Source organism: Chinchilla lanigera, unplaced genomic scaffold, assembly GCF_000276665.1.
Source record: "Chinchilla lanigera isolate Chin_1 unplaced genomic scaffold, ChiLan1.0 scaffold00030, whole genome shotgun sequence".
Taxonomy (NCBI): Eukaryota; Metazoa; Chordata; class Mammalia; order Rodentia; family Chinchillidae; genus Chinchilla; species Chinchilla lanigera.
The window spans coordinates 5,297,244-5,321,916 of record NW_004955431.1 but is presented as its reverse complement, the minus strand read 5'-3'; the positions used below and the strand labels follow the sequence as shown (position 1 = coordinate 5,321,916).

At 43.0% G+C, this 24,673-nt stretch overlaps 2 protein-coding genes across 11 annotated transcripts in view; one reads left to right on the top strand and one right to left on the bottom strand.

The window, feature by feature from the left end:
* The window catches only part of Nek5 (NIMA-related kinase 5), a 66,756-nt gene extending 57,082 nt beyond the window's left edge, over window positions 1-9,674 (top strand). For 4 of the 6 annotated variants that reach the window (XM_013515764.1, XM_013515766.1, XM_013515765.1 and 1 more), the window contains 3 exons: window positions 465-602; window positions 2,629-2,737; window positions 9,504-9,674. In XM_013515764.1, coding sequence (XP_013371218.1) covers window positions 465-602; window positions 2,629-2,737; window positions 9,504-9,645 — 389 coding nt within the window. In that variant the 3' untranslated portion in view covers window positions 9,646-9,674. Of the gene's footprint in view, window positions 1-464; window positions 603-2,628; window positions 2,742-9,503 lie in introns of all 6 variants that reach the window. The other 2 variants (XM_013515768.1, XM_013515767.1) reach the window with 2 other exon arrangements.
* Window positions 1,264-24,440, bottom strand: Alg11 (ALG11, alpha-1,2-mannosyltransferase). 5 transcript variants are annotated; one of them, XR_001234601.1, is made up of 5 exons: window positions 24,037-24,440; window positions 20,455-20,685; window positions 18,318-19,246; window positions 5,250-5,541; window positions 1,264-1,692 (listed from the first exon to the last, which is right to left on the bottom strand). XR_001234601.1 is itself a non-coding variant. In XM_005387616.2 (5 exons), exons 2-5 carry the CDS (start codon window positions 21,843-21,845, stop codon window positions 15,327-15,329), a joined length of 1,440 nt encoding a protein of 479 aa, XP_005387673.1. In that variant the 5' UTR covers window positions 21,846-21,931; window positions 24,037-24,430; the 3' UTR covers window positions 15,295-15,326. The 5 variants fall into 5 exon arrangements, 4 of the variants coding, with proteins under 4 accessions (XP_013371227.1, XP_005387673.1, XP_013371226.1 ...); XM_005387616.2 differs by lacking the exons at window positions 1,264-1,692; window positions 5,250-5,541 and adding exons at window positions 15,295-15,598; window positions 21,838-21,931 and having other exon boundaries at window positions 24,037-24,430; XM_013515772.1 differs by lacking the exons at window positions 1,264-1,692; window positions 5,250-5,541 and adding exons at window positions 15,295-15,598; window positions 23,070-23,208 and having other exon boundaries at window positions 24,037-24,427.
* Window positions 24,441-24,673: the final 233 nt, after the last annotated feature.

The window sequence follows — 24,673 nt, the reverse complement described above, 5'->3', positions numbered from 1 at the left end:
TTATATTGGTTAATTGAAAGGAGCAGTTAATGTTTGCTTGATCAATCTGTATACCTATATCTGGTATTCTGAGCAACTACTTTGAAGATGACAATAAGTAATACAACAACCATTGCTAATTTCCTATCATCTTGTTTAGAAATGCTGTATCATTTCTGTTTTTGTTGTTTTGTTTTTGTTCTTTTCTCTTTAAAGTAAAAAAAAAAAAAGAACAAGTGAAGGGAAACCCAACTTAAGCAAATAGAACAGAAATTTTATCACCACAAAAAAGTCCGTATAAAGGCAAAACATGACTCTTCTTCCCATCAGCTGTGGGACAGGAAGTAAAGCAAACGTTTCTGTACTTTAGTCTCCTCATTAATAAAATCAGAGGTGGAATGATCTCCAAGGTGTTAACACTCTGGATTTTATATGAACTGAAATGAAGAGGCACCCTGTCTCTGGTAACACCGTTTCCTCTGCAGATGGCCAAGTTCTTGTGCTGGAAGCTGTCCCAGAAAGTAGGAAGCGGTGGTGGCATGAAGCGCCAAGAACTTTATTGAGCATTTTGGCAGCAGCACATCTAACAAGCAGCTCTTTTTCTTCCAGTGAAGGAGATCTCGGTGTGTAGTTTGTTGTTGTTGTTATTTCTGAGACAGAGTCTCACTATGTAGTCCAGGCTGGCCTCAAACTCATGATGATCCTCCTGCCTCAGCCTCCTGAGTACTGGGATTGTTCATGGTGGTGTGTGCCACCATGCCTGGCTGTAGTTTATTTTTGACATGCCCGTAAACCTCAGTACTCTGAGGAATTTTGTCAAAAGATTTGTGAATGCAGAAAAGGCGTAGCAACACCTTCAGCCTGAAGAAGGTGTCTAAGCTTTTCAGAACCTGATTTGATTTGTCTAAATCTGTTCCAAATGCCATTAACAAGTGACATGAACTTCCAAGGTCAGTGGCGTCATTTCCTTTGATATAACCAATTGACAACTGCTGAAAAGGACGAATGACTCATAGGTCATGATCTAGAAACTTAGCTACTTAGCTCTCCCTTAGAGAGTCAGAGAGTCAAGTCTATTTCTGACAGCTAGTCACTGGAATACATAGTATATAGCAAGAACCCTGGTTTGCGAGCATAATTCATTCTAGAAATATGCTTGTAATCCAAAGCACTTGCATATAAAAGCCAACTTCCCCATAAGAAATAAAGGAAACTCAGATGATTTGTTCTCCAACCCAAAAATATTCATATAAAAATGATTAGAGTACTGTGATACAAAATAGTAAAGAAAATAAAAAATATATAGAAAAAATTAACCTTCACTTCCTTTGAAAACCTTGGTTGCTGGCGTGAGGCGGACAGGAGAGAGGAGGATGAGTCACTGTCACTAACAGAATCACCGCTGTCTATGGGCCCACTGGAATCTTTTTCTTTTCGTGCAGCTTTAACAAGGAACCCAGCCAGTGACACTTGCTTTTGCCTCCTTTTGAGGATTTCGTGGAAATGTGACATTGCACTGTTGTTAAACAGATTCACCACTCCCACCACTACAGCCTTGTTCAGGTGGTGCATTTTTTTCTTTTCACCAAATTTTGCATCATTTTCCATATTTTACACATCTCCCTCATCTCATCCAAAATGAGGGTTTACTCCACCTGTTTCTCCTCCTCTGCTCCATAACCGCCTGCTGGTGGGAGATGATCACCCTCAGTCCTGCAGGGAGAGAGGACCATTGGCTCAGCTGTGATCACATGACATCTGGCATCACATACTACTCATTGTGTGACATCACTGGTTTATCAAGTTTACCAAACACTGGAAATGTTTGTCCTGTAGAACCCTTAGGTTACTCTTAATCTAACAAAAGAACAGGTTACTCTTAATCTACGGTTTTACTGTACTGAGGAAAGACAGACCAGATTCCCCTCTCTGAAGTTACAGTTCATCAAGTGATAATAATTGTATACCAATGCATCATATTTCGAGATGGTGAAATTAGGTAAGGCCTGGACACACTGGACATAAATTCCTTATCTTCCAGGAAAAACCTTCAGGTATGGCTTGGGACCAGATTTTCAAACAGAACTTGAGCGGAGGCCAGGTCATCTGCTCAGTGACACCACAAGCTCATGATCCCCTGTACAGGACATAACTGTTCCCCAAAAGATGCCAGTGACTTGTGCAGAAGCAGGCCTGCCCTCTTCCTGTTAAGTCTTCTGCTGATTGTGGGTGCAGACTTGAGCTTGTAGCTCCTGGTCTCCTTTCCCATTGGCCACCCAATAAAGCTTTTGCTTTTTCCAGAAACCTGATAATAGTGATTGAGCCCAACCATAAGCTGGACATTCAGTTTACAGAAATGGGAGAACAAGGGCGGTCCACTTTGGCAATGCTTAAGTTTTCACACACATGCTTTTCTTAAATTTTCTATCCAATTGAAGCATGCATCCCACAAGTAGGGGCACTGCCTATTGAATTCAGCACACTGAATAACTGGGGGTCCATTGTCACCCCTGCCTTACTCTGTTTCAGTGAGATGATTAGTAGGTTTTACCATCATGGTTGGCATTGACTACAGGGTTTTTGGTACATATGGTCATCAAGTGTATAGGCTGCGCTGCTTCACTCTCACCGTCATTCCTTTAACAACAGGAACATTAAAGCAGTGGCTTCCTAAAGAAGATGTGGGGAAGGTAGAAATGGCTTCCTGCACTGAAGTAGACGAGGAACTGCGGGAACCAGCATCTGACAGTGATGATACGTAAGTAGGTCATATGCAGATGCCTCCATTGAACATAGGTGAAAATAGTGAAAATGCTCTGGCTGAGACAGAAGATAGCCAACAGAGAGGGAGTTACGGAGACCAAAAGTTCCTTTTTCTTTCTTTTCTTCTTTTTAAGATACACAGTCTTACTATGTTGCCAGGCTGGCCCGGGACTCCTGGGCTCTGGTGATCCTCCTGCCTCAGCCATCTGAGTAGCTGGGACCACGCTTGTATGCCGCTGCACCCAGCTTCGGAGACCAAGTTTTACTATATGCATGGATTTGTTCTGGGCTCTCCATTTTCTCCAGCCTCATTACTTTTTATATTTGCCTTGGTAATCTTTCCTTCTTTCCCTTCCCTTTTTTTTCTTTGTCTTTTGGACAAGGTCTTGCAGTGTAGACCAGGTTGGCCCTGAGCTCATGATTCTTCTGCCTTGGCCTCCCAAGTGCTGGGACTGCAGCTGTGCCTCACCACACCCAGCCAATATTCCATCTTAATAACTATCGGCACTGTCATATCATTTGATGCCTGGATGCTATAGCTTCTGGTCTTCATGCCATTCCCTTCCCTTCAAAATGATCTTAGCTGTTACTGCATTTTACTCAGCACAGTACATCTTTGCATTCATAGGGTCATGAGAAACTTTGTTGGGATTCTGATGGCAATGACATTGCGTTTGTTGATTAAGTAATGGAAACCGACATCTTAGTGTGTGTGTGTGTGTGGGGGGGGGTTGTGTGCTGGGAACTGAACCCAGGCCTTTCATACTGAGCGGAGCTAAATCTTCAGCCTTTTAAAATTTTTTGAGACACAGTCTTGCCAAATTGTACAATCTGGGCTTGGACTTGCAATCTTTCTTCTTCAGCCTCCCAGGATGCTGGGATTACAGGCGTGCACCACACACCTGCTGTGATGATGATTCTTTAAAATAATTAGTTTTAGTTGACAAAATTGTATATATTTATGGTGTATAACACGATGCTTGGAAATACGTATCCATTGGGGAATGACTAAATCAGGTTAATTAATATATGCATTACCTCACATACTTATTTTTTATTTATGGTGAGAACACTTAAAACTCTGCTCTTTTAGCAATTTTCAAGTACACTGTATATATACTGCTATGAACTCTAGTGCCCACGTTGCACAGATGCAGAGATCTGTGATTACCTGTGGAACTCGTCCCTCCTGTCTAACTGCAGTCTCACAGCGGCTGTAGTGTCTCCCAGGTTCCTGACCTGCTCCCCAGCCCCCGGGAGCTTCTGTAGCTGTAGCGTCTAGAGTCCACATGTAAGGGACACCATGTCTTTCTGTGCCCAGCTCTTCCAGCTGTCAGTTTCCTCTGGACCCACCCATGACACCACAGATGTTTCAAGGCTGAGCAGTATTCTGTTGAATGTACGTACGCATTTCCTATATCCATTCATTCACTGATGGTGGTCATGAATCTTAATCAGGAATATGGTATAGCTCTCCATCTGGTTAGGTTTTTGCTTTGTTTTGAGGAAGGGTCTGGGCTGGTGTTGGCCTTCTGAGCTCAAGTGATTCTCCTATCTCAGCTTCTCTAGTAGCTGGGATTGTAGTCCCATAAGCATATCACCATACCTGGTGCAAACATTTTCCTTTCAAATTATTTTTGGTAATTTCCTCTCCTCCCCTCCCTTCTCTCTCTCCCTCTTTCCCTCCCTCCCTCCCTCCCTCCTTCCCTCCCTCCATTCTTTCCTTCCTGGATTGAACCAGGGACCTTGTGAATGCTATGGGTGAATTTTTGCATATGGTTTCTAATACTATCTGGATATCATCTACAGAGTTTTAAATTTAAATGATTGTGTATTTTATACCCAAGATAATTGTTTTTCTTATATTCATGTATTCTTTTTGTCATATGTTCTTGTTAGTGTTTAATTATTTCCTATAACTAAAAATGGTTTTGGCAGTACTGAGAATAAAACTAAGGCCTTGCTCATACTAGGCAAGTGTTACACCACTGAGCCACGTCCCAGCCCCCTCAATAGTTTTTAAATGGGTGCTACGCACTGATTTATCCCTCTGAGCATATTAACTTTAAGAGAATTTATCAGAATCCTCATCTCAATTCGTTGTCTTTTTAGTTTTGCATTTTTGAGACAGAGGCTCCTATGCAGTTCAGGCTGGTCTTAAACTCAGTATGTAGCTGAGGCTGGTGATCCTCCAGCCTCAGCCCCCCAAATACAGGAATTATAGATGTGCATTGCCGGGGCTGGGGATTTAGCTCAGCGGCAAAGCGCCTGCCTGGCAAGTGCAAGGTCGTGAGTTCGGTTCCCGGTACCGGAGAAAAACCAAAAAATAAAAAATTTAAAAAAAAAAAAAAAGATGTGCATTGCCACAGTCACTCTCACTGTCTTTTTTAGAAAAGAAATTGGGAGGTGGGAATATAGCTCAGTGCTTTAAAGCACTTGCCAAGCGTGCACAAGGCCCTGGGTTCAATCCCCAGCACTGAAAAAACAAATGTGCCGACCTCTCTTACCATTAGACTTATTCATGCGTTTATTTTGTGTTGGAGACTCCGTTTACACTGCTTTTCTTCCTTCTCTTCCTTTCCCTGTGCGCCTCCTACACACCTTGAGTATTCTCGTCTTCTCCACTGGCCCCTCCATTCTTGCTAGCTGGATACAGGGTGCTCTAGGAAGCTCAGTAATGATGCTTGCCTATTTTGGGCCAATTTCTCAGAGGAAAAGTTCTCAATGATTTGTAGCCATGGATTATATTTCAGTTGCATTTGGAGCTTGAATTATAACAGTCTGATGGTCTGGAAACATCTACATCAAGAAATTAGTATTAAAATTAACATTAAGGGACAGTAATACTTCTAGGAGCTGTAGAAGAAGTAAATATAAAACATTCTGGAGCTATACACCTTGTTATCTTTCAGTTAAAGAAAAGCCCACAATTGAAAATTTAGAAACACAATCTAGCTGAACATGGTGGCACACAACTATAATCCTAGCACTCTGGGAGGCTGAGGCAGGATCTCAAGTTCAAACCCAGGATGGGTAATTAGCAACTTAGTAAGTCTCTGTATCAATAAACAAACAAACAGAATGTAGTCAGGCAAGTCTCTGCCTCAAAAACAAAAAACATGGCCGGGCATGGTGCACATCTCTGTATTTCCAAGTACTCAGGGAGACCGAGGTGGGAGTCTGGGTCAAATATCAAGACTCTTGTCTCAAAAACAAACAACCAAACCTCTCAAAACACAGAATCTATATTGAGACAGCAGCACAACAAATGGCTAAATTAGACCAGGAAGAACTTGAGACAATGTAATTGTCTTTTGAAGACTATACTATCATATAGTTAAAATTATTTAATTAAAATAATTAAGGGCCTAGGATGTAGCTCAGTGGCAGAGCACCTGCTTAGCATACCTGAACACCTGGAGTTGAGTCCCCTGCACCAAAAAGAAGAGAGAGAGTGAGGGAGAGCGAGAACCAGAGTGAGAGTGAGACAGTTCGAGAGACAGAGAGAGAAGCAGTCCCTCACTAGAGTAGGCAGACAATCTCGTGTGTTTGGGCTGTTGTAACATCCAAGACCGGGTAACTTATAAGCAGAAGTTCACTGACAGCTGCACAGGCAAGAAAGCCAAGTTCTCAGTGTCAGCAGTTCCAGTGCCGGTGTGTCTGGCGGTGGCATCTTCTAGCTGTGCCCTCATATGGTGGAAGGTAAGCAGGCTCCCTTAGGCTTCTAAGAGCTGTAATCCTGTTCATCAGGGCCTTTCCTTTGTGACCTAGTTACTCCCCCAAGGCCCCACCTCTGAATACATTGGCCATCAGTATCAGGGTTCTGATTTTGAGGTAACACAAACATTCAGACCTCAGCAGAGATTTTTATAATTAACTAAAACTTTTGGAAGTTGGAAAAATCTGCTAATAGAATGTAGCCTGTAATCTTAGTATTCAGGAGGCTGAGGCAGGAGGAGTGCAAGTTCAAGCCCAGCTTGTGCAGTTTAGTGACTTAGTGAGACCCTGTCTCAAAATAAAAATAGGGCTGGGGATATAGCTCATTGTGAAGGGCCTGAGTTCAATACCCAGAACCAACAAAAAGAAAAAAAGCCCAAAACTAAAAACAGAAACCAGAATAATTAGGAAACTAGTAACTGGAAGATCTGAGAAAAAATACAGGAAAATGTGAAAGAGGAGGAAGAAGTCCAATATCCATGTAAAGAGTTCCAGAAGAATAAGGCAAATGAAATATTCAAAGAAATTAAAAAGCTGTGAACTTTATTATTTTATTTTTGAAGTGCTGGGGATTGACCCAGGGCCTTGCACATGCCAGGCAAGAGGTCTGCCATGGAGCTGCGCCTCCAGCCTAGCTTTGTACAATTATTAAGTACCATGAATCACCTGTATGAGAAATAAAATAATAGGCGGCAGCAATGCAAACAAATTCCTACCTGGACACGCAGACAGAGGGAAGATCTTGTGTAAAGCACATCACACAGGAATCTTAACTGCAGAAATGAGAGCTGAACTCAACCTGTCCATCCCAAGTTCATGGTCTCCGATTTCAGGGGACCCTGCACTGCCCTGCAACGCTGTGTTGGTCAGCCCCTTCCCCGTGGTGCTCTTGCACACCCCTCTTGCACGCCTACACCTTCCACTTTGATTTCACCATGGGACCGGCCTCTTTTTCACAGAGATTGCACGTGGCTCGCAGTGGAGTCACTCAGGTCCTAGCAGCTGTCCGCAGCTTCTCTGCATCCACATGCGCCCCTCCCTGTCTTCCTTCCCATCTTCGTCTTCTGAAGAGAAAGCATCTCCACTGGCCAAAAGCCCACCTTTCCACGGGTCCGTTACATCTCCAGCTCTTCCTTCTTGTTTCTAGTAGTTGTTCCTGTGTCTTGGGTGTGTCTCTTCCTAGGACAGACTGGGTGGCCCTTATCTGAAATACTTGGGACCCAAATGATCTCAGATTTCCAAGTTGGGGATGCTCAGCCTGTCCCTCATTTCCCTCTGCATATAAACATGCCCATCTCTTCCATCTTAAAAACCCAAACACCGTTGTGCAAGTGTTGTCTGGATAACACTGCCACTGTCAGAGCCTGGCTCCCCGAGACAGGAGCCGGAGCTCAGTGCCCGCATCCTCTTACCTCTGTTCACTTCTCACTGTGCTGTAGGTGGGCACCTGCCACCTGCCCTCCTCCAAGACATTCCTGCACATAGTGCAAACCTCTAATCCCAGCAATCAGGAGGCTGAGGCAGGAAGATTGCCGCAAGCTCAAGGTCAGCCTGGGCTACATAGTGAGTTCAAGGCCAGGTGGAACTACATAGTGAGATGTAGTCTCAAAAAATAAAAAAAAGCTCTTTGTCACTTAGAGTGCCAGGGCAGGCCATCACCTCTCACCTTCATCTCATCCAGCTCCTCCTTTGGCTTCCGCTACCTGCACATTCCTGGCTCTTCCCAGCTCTCTCCCGGTCTCCTTCACCAGCTGCTTAACTTCTGGAGATCTTTGAGATTATTTGCTTGGTCTCCTGGAGCTTTTCTTTTTACAATATCAACGCCGCAGTCTTAGACAATTCCATTTCCTGGTTCTGCTAATGATGTATAGTCATGTATCACTTAATGATGGAACAGACGCTGAGAAGTGCACTGGCAGGTGATTTCATCGCTGAGTGAGAGTAACAGAGTGCACTGCACGTACACAGGCCTAGACTGTGGGCCCGTCATCCAGTGCGGCCCCTTGCTGCAGTCAGGAGATGCAGCAGCACAAGGTGTGCGGCCGCTGCTGTGGTGACATGATACACGTTTTACAGTACACTTTTGGGTGTCATTGGGATTGAACCCAGGACCTTTGCACGGAGCTACATACCCAGCCCCTGAATTTTTTTTTTTTTTTTTTTTTTAATTTTGAGACAGGTTCTCACTGCATGGCCCAGGTTTGACTTGAATGTATGGTCTTCCTGCTTCAGCCTCCTGGAGTGCTACAGTGCACCACCACTCCCAGCTTACAGTAAATTATAAGTAGGAGCACATGCTAAAATAATGGTAAAGTGTAGTACAGTAAATACACAAACCAGTAACACAGTCTGTTATCTTTATCCGGTATCGGGTGTGCTGTTACATGACTGGCAGCGCAGTAGGTTTGTTTACACTGGAATCAGCACAAAAACCTGAGTTGATGCGTTGTCCCTCAACCCTAAATGACTGTGTCATTGCTAGGCAACAGGAATATTGCAGCTGCATTGTGATCTTGTAATTCCACTATCATATGTGTCCAAAACTGATGGGAATATCATTGTGCAGCACACAGCCTTAGCACCTATGAGACCTTGAACAGATTTTGTTTTTTACCTCTCATGAACCTCAGTTTCTTCCTACAATCCGATGATGTCTGCCTTGCGCTATTATTAGTATTAAATGAAATAGAAGAGTGAAAGCGCCTAGGACACTGATTGGCATATAGTTAGGGCTTCACATGTGGCAGCAATTTTCTGTTTTACTCTCTCTCACCTCCTCTTCTTAATCATTAAGTGTAGGTGGATACAAATAAATACATACAATAAAGGCTGTTGAACACAAGTCCAACTAACCAGGGAACAGAGCCTCCCAGCATTAGTAATCACTGTTAGAAAAGCCAGACTGGTATAATAAATAATTTATTACCCAAGTTAAAACACAGCTTTCATACTGCTCCACTCCTCAAAACAGGTGGAGAACAGAAAGGGAAGGTGATTGTCATTTTAGTGCTCCTAACACTGATTTGTACTACTTATGATTTCAGGAATTTTGAAGAATCTGAAGATGAGTTGAGGAATGAAGTAATAGAATCTCTTGAAAAACTTGCTACTTCCAAAGAAGGCAGAAAATTGGAAGAAGTTTCCAGTATCTGTAAGGGTGCTGAGAAGTCAGGAGAAAGAGATTAAGCATAATAAAATCTGAAGAGTTAAGTGAAGGTCTAGAAGCCGTGTCTAGTCCATCCAGTGACCAAATCTGTGTTGCTGATGAGGACTAAAGGCTGTCAACAGCCTACTCTTCCATAAAGAAAGAGAAACTCGAGTCATCGGTAGGAAAATGGATGCACTGAGACCATACTGTTAAGTGACATAAATCAGGCACACAAAGCTTAAATATTGCACGATTCCTCTTATATGAGAAACCTGAATTATAAATAAAGGGCGAAATAAAAGATAAATACTAGCAAGTAGGGAGACAGCTCTTCCTCCAACGAGGAGAGAGGAGATGGGGTGGGATCGGAGGGAAAGGCGATGAAAAAAGGAGTTAGGATGTGTCATGTACACATACCAGCTCCACACAAGGAATGTGAACACTGTGTGCCCTAAACATGTTCTAATTTTAAAAAAACATACAAAAGTGATTACTGTTTCTTTTGTTTCTTAAGAAGTTAGTATAGTGTGTACTAACTATAGTATCTGTTCGGGTACACGTCAAAAATGTTCATGTACAAGGGCAGATTGAAAAATACGATGTTTAAATTTTTTTAAATTACAGGAAATGACACATTGCCATTAATCCTGCTCAAAATGCAGCACATCTTATAATAGGTAAATCTTGGAAGCAGCCTGTATTGTATGTACATCAACAGATGAATGGGTACTGTGGTATTTATACACAATGAGTATTAGACTGCCACAAATGATAAACTCCAGTCATTTGTAGGAAAATGGATATACCTTGAGTCCATAATGTTACGCTAAACAAATCAGACACAGAAGCTTAAATACTGCACGGCTTCTTTTACATGAGAAATCTAGATTATATGTAATTTAATGAGCCAAATGAAAGACAGATGATAGGAGAGGGGGAGGCAGAGTCTTGCTGGCCTTGAGCTCACTTTGTAACCCAGGCTGGCCTCAAACTCCAAGTGATCCTCCTGCCTCAGCCTCCCAAGTGCTGGGATTATAGGTGTGCACCACAGCATCCAGCAGTATAACTATTTTTACTTTGAAATTTCTATTAAGTCTTTCTGATAATATATGTGGAAATCAGAATAATGCAGCTGAATATCCTCTGCAGATATCATGTCCTGATCCCTAGAATTTGTGAATATGTTGTCACTTGGCCATGGGAAGGTTAGGTTGCATGTGGAATTAAGTTTGCTAATCATTTGACCTTAAAATGTGGAGATTAGCTTGGGTTACCCAGATAGATTAATGCAGTCACACATGAAAGGAGGGTGGCAGAGAGGAAAACCAAAGGAGTAGCAGCATGAAAAGGACTCAGCTTCATGTTGCTGTCTTTGAAGGTGGACAGAGGGGTCACAAGCCAAGGAATGCAAGCAGATGCTAGAGTCTGGGAAAAGCAAGAAAATGGATTGTCCCCTATATTCTCCAGGAGCACAGCCCTGCCTATGCCTTGATTTTAGCCTAGCAGTGACAGCGAATCTGAGAGCAGAGTGCCCAAACTGCAGCCCAGAACCCAAGTAATTATCGCAAAGTGCCAACATTGCAATTAAACTGGAATACTGAGGTTTTAGTTTTAGAAAAAGCACTCATACATTAACATCTTTTGTCTTAAAAATCCACTTCACACCTCTGTTAACCAGAAAGTATTCACTGTGATAAATACACTTATCTGTAAAGTTTTTCAATTCATTTTAGCCCCTAATCCTAAATCCTCTGCTAATTTATACACATTACTTAATGCTGCGGGACAGCTGATGACTTTCCTTGGGTTTTAGGCTTGGCTGGATGTATTGCATTGAAACTTGATCAGACCTGCATGTGTTTGCTTTTAGATTTTTTTTTTGTTGAGGTAACAGTGCTGGGATTAGTCATGTGCCACCAAGCCTAGCTTTAGAACCAACTTTACTAGAAAAATCAGCATCTTGCTATCTATGTATGACAGCTATCAGACTGCTCATCCCTTAGGTGGTACCGGTAAGTGTACAAACCCTTCAGCCTCCCTTGCCAGTGTCCTGTAACACTCACACAAAGTCCAAGTGAGCACACAGTACTACAGTACCAGAACTGATCCTTCAAAGCCAAGGGTGGCCTCGGATTTAGGGTGGGTGGAGTGGGGTAGGGTAATTTACCGGGACCAACTGCATAGCATCTTGTGTGGTTATCTAACAGAAGTGACTCTTCTGTCCTAGCCACTGACAGATTAACAGACAATCTCATGTATTTGTACCAGTCCTGGTGTCTAGTGCACATTTACATGATAGACACAAGTATTCTGAAGGACTGATAACACTATCTTTCACCTATAATTTTGCCTATAAGGTGATCTTTACAATACCCTTAAAATGCTTAAAGTGTCTGGGGTCTCGGGTATATAGCTCAGTAGCAGGGTACATGCATGCGTGACGCCTTGGGCTCAATCCCCAGTCAAACAAAAGCAAGCATATGCATATCTGCAATTTTTTTGTATGGCTAAAATATTTATTAATATAATCCTAACAACCAATTCTTAGGTATCACAGGCATTTTTATCTCCTTTAAGAAATTTCTTGCTATGTGGAATAATAGTAGTACATTGGGAAACTACATGACGAGTACAAAAGGTACCATACTGGGAAACATACCCAAAATGATGAAAAATCACGTAAATCATATTTAGATACCAATAGATTATGCCTATTAGATCTAAATTACATTAAGATACAAATGGATTATTATACAAAGACTGTGTAACATATACTGTATAGTGCAAAACTGGAAATAAGAATGGGAACCCAGCTGGGCGTGGTGGCTCACACCTGTAATCCCAGTACTTGGGGGGGTTGGGGCAGGGGGTTCCCCGCAAGTTCAAGGCCAGCCTGGGCTACATAGTGAGTTCAAGGCCAGCCTGAACTACATAGCGAGACCCTGTCTCAAAAAAACGAAAATTATGAAAAAGAATGTGAACCCCCATTGTTATGGGTTTAATGCACAGTATTCTTGACTCAAAACTGAAGTCTTAGAGCAAGTTAACAATTACTGAGAAGTTCTTCAGACAGACAGTGGCTGATGTACTGCTTTGACAGTTTTCACAGTATTGGTCATTTAGAAAAGAAATAAAATAAGCTAATACCATATTAGCAACATTGGAAATGTGCATATAAGCAAATCACATTTCATGATGTGTGACACATGAAATTCATATTGAAGAAATAGTTTAAGAATGTTTTAAGGAATTCCAGAATCCTTTCTTCCTTCTTTATAGCTTCTACCTCTGTTCATTTCAATTTTCTTATCTTTAGTCCCATAATTTTCTTTGTGTAGACAGGTAGTCTGAGTAGGCAATACCATCAATCTTACCTCAAAGACTAGATATAAGAAAAAGCACTTGGCTAAGAGTAAAAAACTGGGTTATAATCCTGATTCTATCACTACATAGACACTGACAGTTTAAAAATTCTTTAGATGTAAATTGTTCTTGTCTGTAAAATTGGAAATAAGATCAAATTAGGCTGGAGAGTTTGTAGGGTTCCTTCCAGGTTCAATATCCAGTCTTTCTTTGTAAACTGAATGATATCCAACACAAAGCAACATTGCCATGTCACATCTGGGCTTGTCTGTTTCACTGTTTTTTGATCTGATGACAGAGTATGGGCTGCAACAAATCAACAACATATGGTAACTGGGAGTAGAAAATAAAGCTGGCTGGATCAATGAATAGCTGAGCAGGCTGCAAAGGAATAACACACCTCCTTCATATGCTTCTAATACAAATGTAAATCAGTCTGTAAATTGGGGGCAATTCACTAAACTATAACATGCTATGCAGGCAAAAAATGCTAAAAGCTTTAGGTCATACGGCCAAACGTGCACACACAAGTATTTACTTCTCCATGTAGTTATTCTGGATAGAAGTTAAGTTTGTACTGATTCCTAGCTACTGACTTAGGAACCAAGCAGCCAGAGCTGGAATGCATTGGTAAAGACAGGATTACAGAGAGGTTTACTACAGGTTGTCAACTTTCATTAAAGTAACTTCTGTGATTTCTCACACTTTCCACTTCACTATCACAACTCTGAAAGGCAGTGAGGATGGGTATTAATGTCTCCAGATTACAAATGAAAATTTGGGACCCAAAAAGATTAAGGAGTGTCTTTAATGTCAGAAGGTCAGCTGTCTGTAAGTGATGAAGCAGAGGTCTGGCCTGGGTACCCTAATCACTCATCTAGTGTTCTTTTCAAAATGCCGCCATGCCATCTTATAGTGCATGAGGCCGATCAGAGGCACTGTACGGACTGATCTGCACATATGGTACCATCACTGCTGTCCAAAAAACAACTCATCTTGCAGTTCTCTTGAATGAATTCAGGTTGATCTCCAGCCTTCGAGAGGTGTTCTTCTGGGTTGATGCAAGACCTATCTAAATGTGCTGGAATGACCACATAGTGAGGCCTTCTCTCAAAAAACAAACAAACATGTGCTAGGATGGCACTGAACAAAAAGTTATTTTCACAAAAACCTACTTATGAAAAAGACTGCTAGACATTCTTTGGTCTTAACATGCGTGTATATACACCCGAGAAGCAATCAGCCAGTCCCAACTCCTGACCATACTCTCTGGAAACATGATTACATAAGCCTGCTTAAAGCTTTTTCTTTCTTTTAAGGAAAATGTGAGGTACATTTAAAAGACTGACTCACCATGTTGTTTAGAATTTAAATGTACTGGAAAACTTTGGGGGTTGGGGATGCATCTCAGAGGTATGGCACACACAAAGCCCTGAATTGATCCCAGCACCAAAAATCAAAGATCAAATCAAAATAAAACAATTTTGTTTTTCAAAATGTCAGAATTCTAAAGTGTCAGTTAGTTATCTGCCATCCATTTTTCTTTCAATATTTCTTTACTTTCTAAAAGAAAATTTTTAGCTGGGGTTGTAGCTTGGTGGTATTTACCTAACATGTATGATGCCCTGGGTTCAACTCCCTATACTATAAAACCAAACCAAACCTCCAAAAACATAAAAAAAACCCTAAACTTTTCTTTCTTTCCTGTTTCCTAAAGTGATTTGAAAAGTAGTACTTTAAAAATGTGGGTTATCCAAAAAATTCAAGATTATAGGCCAACAGCCTGGGCTACCTGAACAAGTTCAAGGCCAGGCTGCACCAGTGAGACCCTGCCTAAAGAAAAAATTATAGGCCAGGTGTGGTAGCACATTCCTGTAATTCCAGCAACTGGGAGGCTGAGGCAGGAGGATTGCCATGAGTTCCACGCTACCTGGGGTGACATACAGTTCAAGGCTAGCTTGGACTTTATAGTGAGACACTGTCTCAAAAAAACCAAAACCAAACTAAAATATAATAATTTTTTTCTTTCATTCTGAGTTTTTCAGATTTGAGATAAAATACTAATCTAAAATTTTTATATAAGCTCTGTAAGATTACCTTTTCCATTTAGGTAATTTTAACTTTTTCCACTGAATTGAATATCTTGTCTGTATAGGTCTGCTAAGAACACTGCTCAAACTGACTTCATTGTAACAGGGAATGAGTTTAGGAAAATATTTACATACGAAGGTGTTCAGTCATTTTATTATTTTTGGTGCTAGGGATTGAACACTGGGCCCTGCACATGCCAACCATATGCTGAGTGACACGCTTAACTCTGAACACTTTATATAAAATCATTTATAGAGATATGGCATTATTCAAGTAACTTCTCCATGGATGACAGGAACGACACTTCAAACTCCTGATCAGAGAATCTGCTCACAGACGCACGAGCACTTTTTCTGATTTGCAGTCTCTTCTCTGCTGACAGGGAAAGAATATGGGCCATGGTCTCGGCATAGTCTTCTTCACTCTCAGCCAGAAATCCAGTCATCTCCCCTTCGTGAGGAACAACAATGTCAAGCTTTGGGCCCCCCGAGTTGTGTGCGAGGATGACTGTGCCAGCTGCCATGCACTCCACCACTCCTGAGAACGGGAGAAAAAACCTCATGCAGTTCTTTATATTTCTGAGCATATTTATGAGAATGAGGATGAGCAGAAACCTTCAAAATTGTTTGAGATTCATGAGAAATTTGAGGACGTACATGCCTATAAATTTATTTGCTCAATTCTGTGATGCAAATAGAATGATTTCAAGTTTCCAGTTTCCAAAGCTTCAAAATAAGCCTGCTTCATTCTTATTTAAAACAACAAAGGACACTTGGGAGGCTGAGGCAGGAGAATCGTTGCAAGTTTGAAGCCAGCCAGGGCTACAAAGTGAGCTCAAGGCCAGCCTGAACTGCATAGAGAGACCCCGTCTCAAAAAAAAAAACCAAGAAAAAACAAGTAAGGAGATGGAAGTCACACAATGTTAAGAGTTCAGATTATGCACAGGAGCAGAAACAAGGGAAAACGTGAACCACCTTACTGAGGACACTGCTGTTGCTTCTGCCTCGCTTTCTGCTACGCCCGACAGCAGGGATGCACTAAACAGAGGCACCTGCAGGACAGGTATACATGCACTAGCTGGCCTTTCTTCCCTGTGTTCCTGGGAGAATCAAACCCTTCAGAAGGTGACTTCCTAAGTCATCAATTCTCTGAAGGACGGTACAGAGCTGACATCATCCTCGGTGTACAGGGCAGAAGTTAAAGCAGTCTCTTTCTTGAGCAGTGGCAAAATCCCCACAGAGGCATTCAGGGCCTCGCCTTCTGTGTGAGGCTGGCAAGCATCCCTTGGCACCTTCTCAGAGGCCTCCACACATCGGTTATTCCTCTTCCCTGCATGATCTGCCACGTCCCCCTTTCCACCAGCACTTCAGAGAGGTGAGGCTCCTAACAGCGCGAGGGGCCCACGTATGCACGCCCTCCTCGATTACACGTCCACCCAGCCTCCTCTCTTCTTCCCCCTCCCTTTCACAGCTGCACTTCTGACGGTGTGGCTGGCACTCACACCCCCGGCTCACCGAACTCAGTGCTCAGCTGACCACAATCTGACCTTTGCTGCCCCGTCTCCCTTCAAACTTGCTTGTGCGGGTCACCAACGACCTCCTCATGTTCCCCAGGGCAGTGGGGACTTGCTTGTTTCCTTTTCCTAAAACACTGTCCTCCCTGGTCTCCCAGGTACTGCAGTGTGTACTTTCCCTAGCCCTCCATCCTCCTCCTTTATCTACGTCCGCAGGGCTTTACTTGGGCAGGCACAACTGTTCACTCCCCACTTCCAGATCAGGGCTTTCTGTCTCGAGCACGCAGTTCAGACCAGTGGCATCCCACAGACCTGATGCTGCAGTGCAGTGCAGCTTCCGGCCTTCCAAGCCTGTCCCCTGCTCTTCTCCCCTACTGCCCATGCTGCAGCCGGAGGGGACGTCAGGAAACAGAAAACTGCAAACGCGATACTGAAACTTCTCCCCCTTTCCTCACCACTTGACCTGGTCCAGACCTCCCCTCCACTGTCTGAGCCTTCAACCTTTGGGCTCCGGCCACTTGAACTAGTACCTTGGAGTTGCCTGCTGATGTCCCTGCTGTCACTCCAGTCACAGTGCTGTTCCCTCTGCTGGGTACTCTCCCTTTACGGCTGGCCAACTCCCCCAGCTTGAGTGTCATGCAACACATCAACGGGCAACAGCTCCCCGCTCCCGTGAGCGTGCCAGTGTTTCTCAGCTGTTTCCCGTCACTCTGCAGGTTCCTCACCAGGCACCTGGCACAGAGCCCAGCAGGTGCCCCAAGGGCCAGAAGCTTCTGAAGGGAAAAGCATCTCCAGCATAGTCCCAGCACCCACCCGAGTGTCTGGCACAGGGTGGATGTATCAGTGGAAGGAAGCACAGGAGTTCAGACCCCAGGCAGAAAGTGGGTCAACAAGTTCCTGCTGAATCTTAGTATTGTCCTGTTTTCCCCAAAAAACTAGCAGAGTGAGGCACAAAACAGGCATTTGATAAATACTGCCGAACCAAATTAGACAGAAAGGGATACTTGACTGTATACTAAACTGTGTGTTACGTATGAGTCAGACTGGAGAGAGCAATCTGTGTCAGAACAAAGAGAAGAAACATTGAAGGGCGAGACTTACAACGAGCATTTATAATGAGATTTGCCAGAAAGATGCGAAGAGGCCAAAACTGATGCAGACCCAATACCAGACTAAAAGAATGACTGTGAAAGGCCCACTTGCAGACAGTGGGCCTCAGCTTTTGATGTACAACGGAAGGACCTGAGCGCTCTATCCAGCCCCATCTAGAGATTCCAAGTGGACGGGCCGTAGGATTAGGGCAGGGCCCAGGAGCGGAAGTAGCAGTTAAGAGCAGTGGCGACCTGGGTCAGAGAATCCAGGCTCTACCACTTCCTGTGTGACTGAGTTTGTGTATCTATAAAAAGGAATAAAGAATACTGTTAGAGGATTAAACTAAATAATAATTGTAACAAAAAACCCACAATAGTAAGGGGTCAAGAAAAAAAATTTTAGGGGCGTTAGGGATCTGGGGATCGAACACAGAACATCACAGATGCTAACAAAGCTCTCTACCACTGAGACACGTCCTCAGTTGTTTATAATTAAGTACTGTCTTACAGGGTCTCAAATGAGCAAAGGCTACGGAAAGAGAATTAGGGCTTACAGATTTCTAGACTATTATTGTTTTACCAAAAAAAAGAAAAAAAAAAGTAAGGAATACATCTTGCCATACCACACAAGTTGTTTAAAAGAAAAACTCACCAATTCCAAAATGTTCGTTCCACATGGTATGCAGCCCAATCGTTGCTTCAGACAAGTACTTCTTTAACTCATCAAATGGAATGTTTATTTTAAATTCCACATCTTCTTGAACTTTCAGGTCCTCACACAGTCTCCTCAGCTGGTTTACTCTAAGTTCATCATCTTTGTTACGACAACCTCCAATGAGGACAAGTTTCAGTGAAGGGGACTCAGCCACCTTCTTACCCAGCAACTTAGCAAAGGCTCTGATTTGCAAAGGATGATTCTTCTCAGGCCTGAACTGGCCAATGGAAACCACTGAATGTCCTGGGATTGTCTTTTTCTCATGTAAGGGAATGTCCAGAAATGTCTGTACATCACAGGGTGGATAAACAACGTTCGTGCAATTCCCGACCTTCCACAGTGACAGAATATGGTTTAAGGTCCAAGAAGAATTGACCATGACAACATCACTGCATGAACCAACAAGTCCATAAAGAGAAGCAAATAAATAGTAGTAGATGAGCTTCACTTTGCTGAGAAAAGGGTTCCTGGTAATGAAGCCTGCGTTATTAAATCTAGCATCTCGATTCTTCACTACAGAGAGCATGTCAGTGCTGATTGTGGGATAATGAACATAGCTTCCAACTCGGCAACCCCCTAGGTACTTAAACAGAGGAAGGGTGAAAGCATAACCCATTGAATCAATGTAAACGTCAGGAACACACTGCAGCAGCGCTTCCCAACCGAGGAAAATGGACCCTAGGCTTTGGCCCAGCAGTGTGAAGCGAGGATACTGTGAGTCTTCCACAAGGCGGCGTTTCCTTAAGAACACAAACTGCACGGGGTGGATTAATCTGATGTTAAATCTTCTGAAAGCACCTTCTAGGATCTGTTGACCACTGACATTAATGTCACCAGTGTAAACAACATAAACTGCTTCAGGATACCTACAACAGAATTTAATTATCAACGTCATTAGGTCAAAATCAAGCAAAAAGTTGTAGATAGTTTTCTCACAATCACAACTTATTTTTATACTAGAAAAAAATTTACATTGGGTTTTTGAGACAGAGTCTGGCTGTGCAGTCCAGGCTGGCCTTGAACTCACTGCAATCCTCATGCCTCAGTCTCCTAAGTGCTGGGATTACAGGTGCAAACCACCATGCCCAGCTGGGAAAAGATTTTTTTTACTGCTTTTTCTTCATTGCATTTGAACTACTGACCTCCCGTTTCATGAGTTTTCCACTGTCCAAGGACTCACAAGTTAGTCCTGCAAGTGAAACCATGTGCTATGAAACCATGGTCTGAATGTTTGGGTCCTCTCAAACTTTTTGTGTTGAAACCCCATTCCCAACACGGTAATATATACTGTATAGTGCACAACTGGAAATAAGTATGGGAACCCAGCTGGGCGTGGTTGCGCACACCTGTAATCCCAGCACTTGGGAGGCTGAGGCAGGAGGATCGTTGCAAGTTCGAGGCCGGCCTGAGCTACAGAGTGAGCTCAAGGCTAGCGTGAACTGCATAGCAAGACCCTGTCTCAAAAAGACAAAAAAAAAAAAAAAAAAAAAAAAAAGCTAATTTATCAATGAAAAGTTTTTATTTTTAGGAAATACTCAAACATTTTATTTTAAAGGTTAGGGTATTTAAGTCAGTGGTAGAATACTTGCCTAACATGCATGAGGCCCTGAGTTCAATCTCCAGCACTACAATAATAAAAAAATATTATTTTCACATTCTTAGTATAAAAGTGGTCGTGAAATATTAATAAAGTACTCATAAACAAGAACCAAAATTCACTAAAGGTGTCTTTATATAGAATCATAATTCTAAAGCAGTGCTCAGGGTTTTACCTGAGAAATGCAAATATGTTTTAAAAGCTAGACCTTTCTTTGAGACAAGGTCTCATTTTGCTGCCCAAGCTGGTTTTGAACTGGGACTACAGGATCTGGGACTACACCATATCAGGCCTAAAATTCAATAAGATCTTATGAGGCAGGTGGGCATATGAGAGAAACATTTTCTTATTAAAGAACAGATGAAAAAAGGGATTTCTGGCTATGAATAAAGTAAAAGAGAAAGATGAATTTCTGGATAACGATTTTTTTTCTGTTAATGGCAACAATATACCAAATTAAGAAAGACCCATACATACTTTTTCTGCAGGGCCCTCAGGGCACACCATAAAACTCTTTCTCCTCCTCCACCAGCATTGCAGTATGGGTGAAAAAATGCAATCACCATTTGATTTTTCCCATTCTTGTTGGCTGACATCGACCTTTTCTTTCTCTGTAGCAGCCATCTGATTCCCCAAAGGGCAAAGGCCAAAAATACACATAAAATTCCACACACAATTAGCCCAGGGAAGAATAATGCATAAAAAAACCTGAAATAAGACAGGAAAGGTGAAAAATCAATCTGATGCTCATTTTAAAAAAAGACTACAAAGGAAACTTTAAAATATTCACTTTATATAGTAGTAGAAATGAGAATTTTTGTAGTTTGTAAGCTTGCCAGGAAAACACTTAGTACATTTCTTTTCTTTTTGTGGAGTTTCACCACCGAGTTGTATCCCTAGACATTATTATTTTGAGGCAGTCTGGGTTATCCAGGCTGGCATTCAGTCCCCGATTCTTCTGTTTCAGCCTCCTAGGTAACCAGCACTGCAGGTATACACCACCACGCTTGGCAAAGTATTTAATTTTTAAAATTCTAAGCAGGAGAGGTGGTGTGCACCTGGAGTCCAGCTATTTTGGAGGCTAAGGTGGAAGGATCACTTGATCCAGGCCACAGTGGATCTTTTACCTCTTCATTTTATAATATAAGGCCTTGACAGTTCAAGTTTGTCAGTTATTCTTTCAAGTAATAACTGTGTCTAATTCAGTCTGCAACTGAGACAATCATGTAAGAGGTTTTCCTTGAGAAAACCATATGGAGCTTTAGCCATACCCGCTTCCGTTACACAGAATATTACAGAGATAGGTACTCAACCCTGTAACTGGAATGAGTCCACTTTAAATCCTTTAACCAGCTGGGAGATAGTGCTGAAAAATAACAATACAGGACTCTTTCCAGGCCCTGTAACTAGAACAAGTCCACTTTAAATCTTTTAACAAGAGCTTTGTACTCAAGAATTAAGATTTAACAAAAGCAATTATCTTTTATCACAGATTCACTTTTATTTCTTTTTGTTTTGGGACAGGGCCTTGCTATGTGGTCCAGGCTGGACTTCAACTTGTGATGATCCTTCTGCCTCAGCCTGGCACATCAGACACTCTTGGTTAAAACTGGATTTGGCAGGGCTGGGGATTTAGCTCAGCAGCAAAGTGCCTGCCTGGCAAGCCCAAGGTCGTGAGTTCAATTCCTGGTACTAGAAGAAAAACGAAAAACAAAAAAAACTGCCTTTGGCAGGTGAATGGGGGTGAAAAACACAATGACAGCTTGGCATCATCACCCTCATCTGTGCTAAGAAACTGTTATCCGGCTACTTTCCTACCAGCAGTGTAAATGTCAACTTAGTGAAAAAGGTGAATGCTACCTTGACATTATGGTAAGAGTTTTGATCCTGAAGATTCACTGAAAGGGTCCTGAGGCTGCAATGGGTCCATGGATCACACTCTGAAAATCACCATCTTAAAAAGTGAACAGAAAAGCTGGATGTGGTGGTGCACGCTTGTAATCTCAGCCCTTGGGAGGCTGAGGCAGGAGGATTGTTCCAAGTTCGAGACCAGCCTGGGCTATAAAGTGAGCTCAAGGTCAGCCTGAACTGCACAGCTAGACCCTGTCTCAAAAAAAAAAAAAAAAAAAACCAAAAAAACCCCCCAAAAAACAGAATTTCACAGAAGTGGTAAGATTTGTCATTTATTTAAAATTTGAAAGATATGAATTTATAAAAGCAACACTATATACCGGTAAGGCAGTTTGCTTTTCTAGGGCACTTTCAAAAGCCTGTTTTATTTAAAAAGCAGATGACTTAGCATCTAAAGATGTTTGTGACAATTCCTTCAAATGATTTCAGTGGGTAAATTCAGTGTGTATTTACCTTAAAATGAGAAAAAACTCCCACATTAATGACTAAAGTTAAACCAGTCCTTTTCATCTCGTTAGTTTCAAAGACACACAGGTCCTATAAATTTATTAAATACCCTACAGTACTTGCACATCAAAATTATCTAGGGCCAGAGATTTAACTCAGTGGCACAGCGCCTGCCCGGCAAGCGTGAGGTCGTGAGTTTGATTCCCGGTATGAAAAAAAAAATTATCTGACAATTTGTTTAAACATAAAATACATAACATTTTTTATCCGTGTTTTAAGAAAAGGATTTTAAAAAGGTAACTAGGGGCTGGGGATTTAGCTCAGCGGCAAAAGCGCCTGCCTGGCAAGTGCAAGGTCGTGAGTTCAGTTCCCGGTACCGGAGAAAAACCAAAAAAAATAAAATAAAATAAAAATAAAAAAAGGTAACTATTCAACAGTATGCTGAAACATTTAGGCAAAATGTATAAACCATGAGTTAGGGACATTCCTTATGGCAGGGAAGAACTCAGGAGACTTTCTCGTTCAGAGTAATTTAAACAATGTTTAAATAGGCAAATATTAATTTTGGTGAGGTCATGTACATACTGCTTTCCAGGAAGCTACGGTATGAATTGTAGATTTCATCCTGAATTAGGAAATATATTGTTGTTAAAGGAACACAACAGGTACAATATGCTATCATTGAAGGTGAACCTTTTAGAGACCCAGTGTCCAGGCGACAACCCCAAACCTACCTATTTATCGCCAAGAGCCAACACTGCAATTAGACCATCATCCTGAGGTTTTAGTTAGCATACAAAAACCGACTTCCGACTCCTGACGTCATCGCAGAGCGGGCTCTGCAGCGTGTGTGCCAGAGTTGGCCACCACTGGCTGGGTCGTCATTTTACCCGTGTAGGACAAGGCATTTACGATAAAGCAGTATCAAAACAACAAAGGTGAAGAAAAGTCAGGTTTTTCACCAAAAACGTTAACAGTGGTTATCACCAGATGGTAGCTTCCCTGTTGAGTTTTACTTAACTACTTCCTAACTTTTCAACTAGAAACAATGCCTCGTGTCCATAATAAAAATAAAAGCTATATTTAATATAACTATTTTTACATCAAAAAATAAATCAGCGAATAATTAAGAAGTAGAAGCGTGATGGCACACACCTGTAATCCCAGCACTCGGGAGGCTGAGGCAGGAGGATCGTTGCGAGTTCGAGGCCAGCCTGGGCTACAAAGTGAGCTCAACGCCAGCCTGAACTGCATTGCGAGACCCTGTCTGAAAATGACCAAAAAAAAAAAAAAATCACCCGCGCGCGGAAACGCACCCCTGCAATCTCAGTTACTTTGGAGGCCGAGGCAGAAGGACCGCATTTACCTAGGACAGGTTTAACCCCCAGTACCGGGACCAAAAACAAAAGCAGAAAGCTTTATAATGAATGGCAGTTAAAGAAAAGAGACAGAATAACTAGTTTCTTCAGCGGGGAGACAAGACAAATTGGAAAAGAGTTATAAAGGAAGATGAAAGAACCTCAGTAGCTTATGACAGACCCACCGGACTGGGAAGAAGGGCAAAAGTGAAACGGGGAAGCAAACGGCGCTGCGCCAGCACGGAGACAGGCGGGAAACGCTGCGCTGCCCCGGAGCTCCACGACCTCGCCTACTCCAGCCTGTCTAGGAGACCCCGAAAGGAGAGAAAGACGGCTCACTAACCTGAGAAAATATCCCAGATCCATGCCAACGCAGGCCGTTCCCCGCAGACTTGAGCTGCACTGGACGGGCAACTACCACGACCGGACAGGTACCGCCTGCGAGCCCGCTCGACCGGCCCCTCACCTCAGCAACTCACACACGCACCGAGCCCTTCGGAGGCCGCCATCTTCCGCCGACTCCCGAACTCAGGAAGCTCTTTAGCGTTCTTTTTCTCTATTGGCTCCTTAGGAAGTTTGCGGTACTCTCCCCGCCCTCACGAGCCGGTTGTGTGTTTCAATTGGTTACTTATGGCCGCTTCCCACGGCCTTCCAACCAATAGAATCTGCCGGGGCGTAGACCTGCTCTGTTCGGCGCTCACGGACCCGCCTAGAGGGGCGACCCCGCAGGGGCATCAGTGGGAAGGGGCGTGGCCTATAATGGACAGTTGCCGCTCCCGCCCCCGGCCCCTCCCCCACCGTGAGACCCGTGCGGGCGCCCCCGCCCCCACGCCCGAGCCCACGGCCGGGTGGAAATCAAATGGGAGGGCCCTGCGGGGTGCGGGTCGATCTCCTGCGGGCAGAGTCCATTCCCGCAGCCGGCGCGTCCCGCGGCGCCCCACATCCCGGCGCGGAGTCCCGAAGCGGGCTGCGCGGACGCC

Bases quoted from the DNA above. Each gene is read 5' to 3' on its own strand.
- Alg11 (XM_005387615.2), bottom strand. From the start codon at position 24,059: ATGGATCTGGGATATTTTCTCAG. The intron at 20,686-24,036 runs GTTAGTGAGCCG...GTCTTATTTCAG, and splicing joins GATCTGGGATATTTTCTCAG to GTTTTTTTATGCATTATTCT. The intron at 15,599-18,317 runs GTGAGTTTTTCT...TCCCGTTCTCAG, and splicing joins GAACGAACATTTTGGAATTG to GAGTGGTGGAGTGCATGGCA.